This window comes from Saccopteryx bilineata, chromosome 5, assembly GCF_036850765.1.
Source record: "Saccopteryx bilineata isolate mSacBil1 chromosome 5, mSacBil1_pri_phased_curated, whole genome shotgun sequence".
Lineage (NCBI taxonomy): Eukaryota > Metazoa > Chordata > Mammalia > Chiroptera > Emballonuridae > Saccopteryx > Saccopteryx bilineata.
The window spans coordinates 237,899,072-237,909,411 of NC_089494.1; the positions used below are offsets into that span (position 1 = coordinate 237,899,072).

Consider the following 10,340-nt stretch of genomic DNA (forward strand, 5'->3'; position numbering starts at 1 on the left):
GAGTGATCAGAAGGGACATAACTCGACCTCATTAAAGAGCATGCGACACACTTTAGAGAATTGCTAAGGATATCAAAGAGTAATGAACAACACCTACCACCTTGAAGAAAGGATTTTGAGATTTATGCAAAAGCAACTTTCAAATGCATCCCTAGAAACAATGCTTAATGAGTTGACCATATTGGGATATCAAGGCCAGGGGCAGAAACAGTAGATTGGGCTCCAAATCACTGGATGCAAACAATGGAAACCAACATGGCTGACTTGGCAGAAAAGAAATTTATTGGAAAACCAATAAGGAACCAATAGAAGCAGCAGGAAGATTAGGAAATCTGAACTTGGAAAATAAAGAGGAATGAAGAGAGGCCAGGCAGCTAAGAATACATCTGAAGTCACAGTACGGGAATGGCTTGGTGAGAATGCCTCTGTTGGTGTCACCACCATTGGATGCTTTCTCTGAGCTGCCAGAGCTACCCTTAGACCACCTGGCAATTTTGCATCTCTTCCTAGATTGCAAGTCTCAAGGGGGAGCGTCTGATCGACTGAGCGTAGGCATGGATGCCGGGAGTGGGAGGCTCTGCCCTCTGTCTTCCTGCACACTTGAGAGTCCACTTGAGATATCCACATGCTGGACAGCCGATAAAGAAATACCTACAGCACTGTTTCTGGGGTTACAGCTTCCCCTCCCTGCTACATGAGTCAATGTAGGTGATCATTTTCTCTGTCCCCTCGATGTCCATCAAAACCACTGAAAGTTTTTAAACTTGAAATTCTTCACCTTCAAGTATTCAACCACAGTCTACTGAACACTGACCATGCAACAGGTATTATGTTAAGTGTAGATGGCACAGTGGCACATACCACAGCACAGTCACTGCCTTCAGAGAGTGCTCACCACAGTTCAGGAGAGTTCTTCCAGTTGCTTTAGGAGAAGGGAAACCAGTTAAACTATAAACACTCCTAAGTACCTCCTATATGCACGTTCTTTCATATACATTTTACTTTATTTCATAAAAACTTCGCTTTTTTCCCTGATGAGACAACTGAAGCTATGAGAGTTTAAGTGAGCCAAAGCCAAATCCTAGCAGGTCAGGGATCAACTCAGTTCTGGCCAATAGATGCACTTTCTAGCACCCCAATGGCCATGGAGAGTGGCAGAGTTGACCTCTGTGGTTCAAGACACAGATCAAAACTCTTTATGCTCTTTAACATTTAATATTGGAAACTGAGATGAGATATTTCCTCTAGAGGGTTGTTGTAGAAGCTTGTATGAGATATGAGACATGTGAGTCATTCACAAAGTTTTAATGTAGATGAGTTTGTAGAGACCATGAAGGAAAGAAAATGAAACTTGATAGTGAAAGAGAATTACTGCGTGCCAAAAGTGGCCAACCCAGTCATTTGTATTACCCCCAAATAAAACTAATGGCAATGTAAAATTGTAATTTGCAACATGCTTACGGCCAGTATCATAAAGACTGAGCAGGTTTCAATTTCCTCCAGAAGAAAAGATAAATTCCTAGTGCCAGACGTCTAACAACCAAGCAAGATAACATGGAAATTCAATTTTTACTTGCTTAAACTATGATATTTATGACTCTTAAAATACAGATTTGAGTTCATAAAACAGTAAAGGTTATAGCTATCTGCTTGTTACAGAATGGATCAAAATGCAGAAGGTGACTACACGCAGGAAGAAATTCATAAATGTGAAGAATTATAGGCAGAATAGGGTGACATTTTACTCACTCATTGAGTGCCTTTATGTGACAGCCATTTATGCCAGGTATGAAAGAACTGATGATAAAACATGTGCAGATAGACAGATAGACATTTTCTCCACCTTTGAACGGACTCTGCCCGCCTGAACCATCCTGCTTTACTCGCCACCCCCTACCACCTCCCCTCCTTCCACCCTGCCTTTGTCTAGGAAACTCCAACCTTGTCTTAAGCTGACACCTCCCAGATTAGTTCAATTCCTCTTACTACACACCCCCATAACACCACAAACCTCTCTTTGTGGTATATTTATTAATCTTGCTATTTGATATTTTTATGTTATTATTTGATTGATGTCTCTTCCATCAGCCAGGTAGCTCATTGAGGTCAGGGACACCATCATATATTACTCATCACCACATGCCCGGCTGATAGCATAGTGCAAATAAGGGCACGTAGTTGGTGCCCAATAAATATTTATCAAGTAAATACAATTCTACATTGAATATGTTGAAAGAGAGGCTGCCACAAAGACCTTTTAAATACCACCCCTTCCCAAATTATAACTCTTGATAATACCTATTCAAAATAATGAAATGAAAATGGATCAACCCTTCATCAGTTTCATTCCTTGGAGTATTAAGGATATCTGTAGGGTGAATGAACTGGAAACAGTGTCAGTGGCTCAGAATATTTGTTGATGGACTTTATTTTTCAGCTTTAGCTGTTAATTCTAGTAATTTTGCAGTAATTTATTCTACCATCCTCATTTGATTTTCACATTGGCCAGATTTGGAGCAGATGAGTAGTTTTAGGATTGCTGTTAATGATAACAGATGGAGCTCTGTACATAGTCGAGAGTTGGCACCTCGAACAATGGACATCTATTTTGAGCTACCATGATTGGTTCTATTAACCCTGAAAGGCTACTAGCTATCTTGGTCTCGTACAAAAGTGCCAATGTTCTTTATGCGATGGAAAGGATAGAATGATGTAATGCAACATTGAAGTTCTGCATTGCTGTAGCAACAGGAAGAAGTCATTAAGACTGGAAGGTTTTTTGAAGCCAGATTAGAGAACATAGAAAGAACCATCACACCATCTGAAAATTTACACATCCATCTTGATCACAGTCATCTGTGAAGATTCACTTGAATTCCTGTATTTTTGGAGAAGCTCTTATGAGGAAACCAAGTACTTTGTGGGTAGCAGTTTAGACATTTACTGCCACTGCCTCCACGGAGGGGCATGGCCGACTCTCCTGAAGATGAAGGAGAGACAGGACACCCTGAGGCCACCATTTCTAAGGTTAGCAGTCCTTACCTTTCTCCTGCTGAGCAGGTCCCGCTAAATTCTGAGCAGACCCCTTGAGTGGGCTTAAAAAGATGCTGGTAAAAATATTGTTTTGTATGTCACAGAGCTTTCTACTTTTCAAAGTACACCAAAATACACCTGTACTACTCACAGGTGTACTTACTCTTACCTTCATTTTCCCCCTTTAAGCCTCAAGGCAGCCACATTAGCTTTGCCGAAGTGGACATGACCTCAATAGTTCAGGTGTCAGTAACCACTGCTGGACTTTCATACGAAGTGTGTGGGGTGAGGCCCGACCTTGCCAGCTGAGGCTGCCTGGTTGCTGCGGCCCACAAAGCCACACAAGGTGCCCCGTGTGGGTGCATTGACCCTGTCTGGACTCTCCCTTCAGGCCTGTGGGCTCAGCCTCCTGCAGCTGTGGACACCAAGAAGGACCCACTGTGTAATCCTGCTCCCATCAATAGGTTTCCAAAACCAAGAGGCCAATGTATTAATTGACAAATAGTAACACAATTGGGAGGAATCTGTGCCAAAGCGTTTCTGACAGCAAACACATGTGTCCTCTCTCCTTAGATAGAAGCACACGGGAAGTCAAACCACAGCCAAGGCTTGTTTGGTGGCCCTTACTGTGGATTCCTTTGCCAACATAGCTGGAGGGGCCGTCTTCCTCAAAGTAGTTGGCTCATTTAATGAAGCAATTTTAACATTTAACAGACGTTGCCCTGAGGGTCATTTCTGAAGATGACTGTGTGTTTCTGCTCTGATTATGGGTTGATTTGATGGATCAACTCTCAGAGGACAATCTTATTTTCCTTATCTCCAAATTCCTAGGTGGCATCCCTGTTGACTGCTTGTTCTGCTTCTAACCATACTCTTTTATCAAGAAATATGAGGCACAAAGACATGAAATGACATTCTTTCAGCCATTCACCGCGTCTCTACTGAGGACCCACTGTGTGTCATGCTCCAAGGCGGCTTCTGGGGAATGCACGTGCCTAAAATACACTCTTTGTACATAAGAAGGCAGACAAATAAGCAACTGCAGCACAACTGGATAAATTCACTCTCGGGGAAGTCGAGGTCACAGAGGGTCCCCTGTTGTATGGACACCTAATCTCGCTGACAACTCCTTGTTTCACGTTGTTTTTAGATATTTTGACTTGCCAATGTAACAACCAAATAAAATATAGTTGAACAAGTCGTTTTGGAGCTGAGAGTATAAAAAAAATCAATGGGGTAGATTTCCTGAGCAGCTAAGAGAGCCTGGGAGGATGAGGAAGTGTTAGATGTGCCTTCACAGTGGGAGATGTGCCTTGTCTTTGACATGAGAACCTTTGATACGAGAACCGTCAGGAGCAAAGTGAAGCACACACCTTGCGAGTGTCTGCTGCTCCGCGGGAACCAGAAATTACTTTGGAAGGATGAGCTGAGGTTAGATTCCAGATGTTATACATATAAAAAAACTTTTGAAAAGTGATAGAAATCTTTTTTTAAAAATGATCAGATGGCAACCTGGATATTGTGATGGGCAGTGTGACAGGGGTTTTCTTCGTGAACATAAGGCATGGCGTTTTATTTTTAATCAAAGTTTCTACTGCTGGAAACCCATTTTGTTCACTAATTCAGCCAGGTCAAAACTCCAGCTGGGGTTCTTTTTATTTTTTTAGGCTCTTCTGCAGTTCCTAGGAAAAAAAAAGTCAAAGAAATGTTTGCTTCAGAGATTTGACAAATTCATGAAAAGACTTCTGTGAAGTTTTAAAGAAATTTTGGCTGCTTCTACTGCTTTAACTAGTATTGGTGAATTAATATTATTTGAAAGAGATTCTATTTTCCAGTGTGGAACTAAAAAAAATTTACTCATTTTAACTATTCTGAAGAAGTTATTTTCCTTTTTTGCCTTTTTATTAATTTTTCAGAAATTTTGTTATTAGCATATAAGTTCCATGATGCTGGATACTAGAAGAAACAGTATAGTGCCCCACTAGAGAGTTACTTTGGACTAGCTAGTCATAATTTTGACAGATAAAAGCTATCTTCAGTGAAATATGATTAGACCATATTATGATATTTCAGCAAACCAAAATGGTGAATAAGCAAATGGTGAGCAGTTTGGCTTTCAGACTAAAAGAGCTCTGTTAATTTTCTTCAGTAATTACTTAGTTTCATTAATAGGCTTTTCTGATCTTTTAACCTAATTGTCTAGACAATTATTTGCATGGTAAGTTCTTTCTGAAGCTTTAATATGCATCAGAAGCAACTTGGACATCTGTGAACAGGCTATCAAAGTTAAAATGTATAAGCCCTTTGAGCCAGGATTTCTAGTTATATTAATTTGTCCTATAGATTTACTTACGTGGGAAAGACATGATATATGTACAATGTTTATTGCTAGTATGTTCACAATGTAAAAATTAGACACAATCTAAATAGGAGGCTGTTTAAAGGCATGATGATAGATCAATTCTAGGGACTGCCAGGAAGTTGTAAAAAGGAATGAGAACGTGCTTATGAGAAAGTGCTTATGTGAAAAGATCTCTAAGATTTATCTATCCTTAAGTATGTGTGTGCATAGTATGCTACCAAATTGTGTAAAGAATGAATAACAAAAGTAACATATACATATGTATAAAAGTACAAATCTATCTATCTATCTATCTATCTATCTATCTATCTATCAATCATCTATCTATCTATTTATCAGTTAACAAAAAATAAATAACCTTGGTTGCTGGTGGCAGAGGAAGGGGAGAAGGAAAGAAAGTATGTACTATGATGCAAAGTGATTGTCTGGGAGACAGGGTAACAAGGAGACATTTCACTGAACATCCCTTCTTAGTTTAAAAAGTTTTAATAGGCCCTGGCTGGTCGACTCAGTGGTAGAACATCGGCCGGGCATGTGGATGTCCCGGGTTTGATTCCTGGTCAGGGTACACAGGAGAAGCCCCTATCTGCTTCTCTACCCCTTGCCCTCTTTGCTCGCTCTCTCTCTCTCTCTTCCCCTCCTGCAACCATGGCTTGATTGAAGTGAGTTAGACCTGGGCGCTGAGGGTGGCTCCATGGCTTCTGCTTCAGGTGCTAAGGAGAGCTCGGTTGCTGAGCAATGGAGCAATGCCCCATATGGGCAGAGCATCGCCCCCTAGTGGGCTTTCTAGGTGGGTCCTGGTTGGGGCATATGCAGAAATCTGTCTCTGTCTCCCCTTCTCTCAATGAATAAAAAAAAAGTTTTAATCATTTGAATGTATTCTTTATTTAAAAAATTAAATAAAAAAATTAAGTTTTTCATAGTAAAAAAAATTTTTTTTTCTAATTAAAAGAAGAAAATTCCACATGGAAGTTTGGTTGTATTTCTCTTTTGGTCAACTATACCCGTGTTTAATCACCTTCTTGGATAAAAGACATTATATTCTTGATGACGCTGAAATCCTCCTTTTTGATTTATCTTCTTAAGAAGCACCTACCTACTTCTCTTTACATTATAGGTCACCTCATTTCCATTTACATTCAGGACTTTGTATAAAAAGCAGAGACATCTGTGAAGCAAAACCCACATGTATTATGTAGAACTGAAATTTCAGTATAAAAACTAGAAAAGCAAGACTCTGGACCTCAGTGGAATAAAAGAGATACCATTATGTTGTAGACATGACATTTCATCTTCTACCTTGAAGTCAGCTGAAGATAATATTAGAAGAATTTGACAGAGTCACATAAAAAGACTGACTAGAAATCATCTAATTTGTAACTTTGCTTCCTTGGTTAAATTGTCTCTCTGTAATAAAAAACATCATAAATATTCTTCTTAAGGACATATTTCAACAATATACAAGAGAAAACGCTTTCAGTTAGTTTCCAAACAAAAATTCTTTTCTTGCTACTTGACAATGTATTTAGTTTTTTTTTTTCTCTAGTTTGCTCCTTTTTAACTGTACTGCAGGTCTTTTCCCCAGGACGTGGGAGCAGAGAAATGATGAAAGGAAAGATAGAGTTGGGAGAAATGGGTTAAAAGTATCAGAGTTGTAGGCAGGAAATTTAGTGAGTGGTGGAAACTGCCAAAATCCTCTCTAGATGGAGGACTTGGTTCTCCTACTATATTAGAGAATATTGTGTCTGTCTGTGCATTGTTATTGACTAAAGATAGACTAAAACAGCTCTCCTTCTTAAATTTTAGGGCCCGTGCAGAGGCAGCCCTCAACTCACTTCAAGGAAGGGCTTTCCCCAATACCAGAACTAGAAGTTCCTCCCACGATGCATCAGCACGAGCAGTATACATGGTGAGTGTTGGTTTGGCTTTAAGGATGGTTTTACTTTATTCATTATAAACATGAAGAGATCCAAGGAGGTAAAGTGTATTTCAAACTATGTTTCTATTTGAATGTAGGAAATGGAAAGTGATGAACTTGCAAAATCAGCTCTTATGAATTAGACGACATGAAAAAGAATTACTTTTTTCTCCAAGGTGTAGGAAGGACCTGTAAACTAATCTCTTGTCTGTTAAACAACATGTGCCCCGGAGATGTCAGCTCATCCCTTGGTACTGTTTCCTGGGGTTGAGTCCTAATTCTAGCAGGCTGATTGTTTCATTGGGAACATGAGAAGAGAGAATGTAAATCTATAAAGCAGAACTACCCATTGACCCCTCAATTACTAAAATGAAAAACTTCTCTAAATTTAACATCTGATAATTAATTCTAGACTAATGCACATTGTTTTACATGTATTTGAATTCAAAACTGTGGTCAGAGTTCTCTTAGAAAAAATTTTTTTCACTCATTCAACAAGTATTTATTAAGTAGATATTATGTTAAAGGCACAATTGATAGCCATTGTAGGGGCTATTAAAATTGTAAGAGGGAAGAGGAAGGAAACTAGCATTTATTTGTATCCTTTTGTGCTTGGTGGTGATAGGTTAGATTATTTATTCTTCATAATACTTGTGTAGTTATCAAAATCCTGGTAGGAAATTGATGGTATACTCAAACTGAATAATTTGTGGGGAGTTTAATAAAGGGTCTATTAAGCTAGGAAGTGGGAAAACCAAAAGGAGAATGTGAGTCCGTTTGACTGGTAAGTGGGGGCACTGCTTCTGTCCCTAAGACTAAAGGAACCCAGAGAGACAGACACGTGTGCATACACACACACACAGCTGGAGTATGTGAGGAGGGCAGCTGACAGGAGCTGTGACCCTCAGGGGACACCACAGCCTGTGGCTGCCGTGGAGAGAGACTATAGGTATCCCAATGTGGCTGTTTTCCCTTTCCCCCTCTGTGCTAGTACTTCCCACAGGCCGGCTCAGCCAGAGCCATAGGACATTGAAACCTGGTCAGGACAGTTCATATAGATTGACCCCCCAGAGGACCAAGCGGGGTGGAAAACAGTGGAAAGCAGATCTGAAAAGGCAACTGAAGGAATCCAGCATAGGCGGCTCAGTATATCTAACTGGAAACTAAGCACCAAGGATGTGTTTGTTTGTTTGTTTTTAGGGCTAAAGAGAGGCTGGTCTTAGTAGCTGGGTCTCAGTGCAGTCAGGGTATGCTCTCGGCTCAGACATTTCTGACTAGACTATAATGTAATCACATAATTGTTTCAATGGAATATTACTGGATATTACTGATTCTGGTCCTCATTCTGGGATGCTCAGCCTGGCATTTGTGCATTCAGCAAATGCTTGTGCCAAGAAGTCTGCTACTCATTGGCAGAAAGAACATGCAGTCAGTGGAGAAATCAGATTAGGGGACTCTTCATTCCAAGAGCGTCAAGTAACATCAGAGAGGCATTCAGAGGGAACTTGGGGAGCATAATGGAAAGAATCCACATTCAGAAGATATGTGGCCTAGCATTTAATAGATGTTCAATAAGTATTTTTTGAGTGAAGGTCCAGCTTCTGTGTCTCTCGACGAGAATCAGGGAATGTTATAACCAAAAGAAACTTGCGTGACTACTCATACTTTAATTTTACGGAAGTGAAGAATAACCTAAACATACCCTGGTGGCAGAAGTTGGAATAAAGCCTAGGTTTCCTGACTTCTAGGCTGAGACGTTTATTACCAGTAACCATACCATCTTCCTGGACATCATGGAGGCTTGATTGCTTAACAGAATTGGATAAAGCCCTTAATCAGTGACTTTTGGAAGATTTTTAGTATTTTTATAAGACATGGGTTTGATAAATGGTTTTTAAAATTCTTTCCCACTAATTCTCCTCATGTAGTACTTAACTAAACTTTTGTGTAACTAATATTTGTCCCCTCTCCCCTTTTTTTTTCTCTTAACCTTCAGAATATCCTTCTGAAGTCCCTTGGACAATTTGGACCAAACCCTTTTGAAGAATACTCATAATTTTATGTTGGGAATGAGTTAACTGGTAAATATGAGTCAAATTGAGGATGCACAATAGAAAATAGCAAAAACGCTAATTGGTTGATGAAAAAACAAACAAACAACTAGCTCAAGCACACTCTTTGGACCCATGAGATCAAAGAAACGAGAGTTGTTTTTTTTTCAGGAAGCCATTATGAGTCATGGAAACAAGCTGATGAAGCCCGTGGAAATAGCAGGAGAATGCTTACTCTTCTTGTTTATCCATCACCATACAGCTTACAGTGGCCCAAGATTTTGATTTTGAGGAATCAGAAACAGGGTCAAGGGTGAAAATCTTTTATCTCATCGACTCACATTGCAGATTCTGTTCTGATGGGTTTTCCTGGGCAGATGGATTCTTTGTCTTTGGCAAGTTCCTTCAGAGGGCCTGGGATGTTTGTTTATACATCTTGTTTGGATTTATATGTCTTGTCCTTTTTTGGCACCGAGGATGTTTAAAAAAATTCAAAGATACTAAAATAAAATGAATTTCAGTGAAATATTAAGTGAAACTTTGTCATTTAACCTTAATGGCAAAATGTGTCCTCTGATTCTTTTGGCTTTCATATTTTTATAGCTATCATCGGTGTCAGGAATAATTATAGTGATTAATTGCAAGAAAAGTACATAGAGATAAGAAGACTGTTTTCTTATTGAAAAGTATAAAGATACCATCCCAGAGTTAAGGTGGAATTTAATCTTCTGACATCATTATTTGGTTAAAATTGCTTAGCTGAGTAGACTTCCAGACTTGAGGATTCTGCTAGCCTGACTTGTTCTTGTCTGTGTATCCCTGATTAATAGGTGAGTCAGGCTCAGGTTTGAAATACTCAGCAGGAGTTTAGTGGTGTCACACTCCATGAGGTATGGGCATTATACAATTTCTGCGAAGCCAAGTTATTATTTCCTTGCACATCCCTTATTATGTTCAGACAAAAGACTTGGAAATC

At 39.5% G+C, this 10,340-nt stretch overlaps 1 protein-coding gene across 3 annotated transcripts in view; it reads left to right on the forward strand.

The window, feature by feature from the left end:
* Positions 1 to 9,879, forward strand: part of TMEM156 (transmembrane protein 156) — a 33,421-nt gene extending 23,542 nt beyond the window's left edge. The window contains exons 6-8 of one of the 3 annotated variants that reach the window (XR_010731940.1): positions 7,202 to 7,304; positions 9,310 to 9,394; positions 9,536 to 9,879. Coding sequence is in view for 2 of the 3 variants with exons in the window: in XM_066280466.1 (XP_066136563.1) it covers positions 7,202 to 7,304; positions 9,536 to 9,548 (116 nt within the window). In the remaining variant the exon portion in view is untranslated. Of the gene's footprint in view, positions 1 to 7,201; positions 7,305 to 9,309 lie in introns of all 3 variants that reach the window. The other 2 variants (XM_066280467.1, XM_066280466.1) reach the window with 2 other exon arrangements.
* The last annotated feature ends 461 nt before the right edge of the window (positions 9,880 to 10,340 follow it).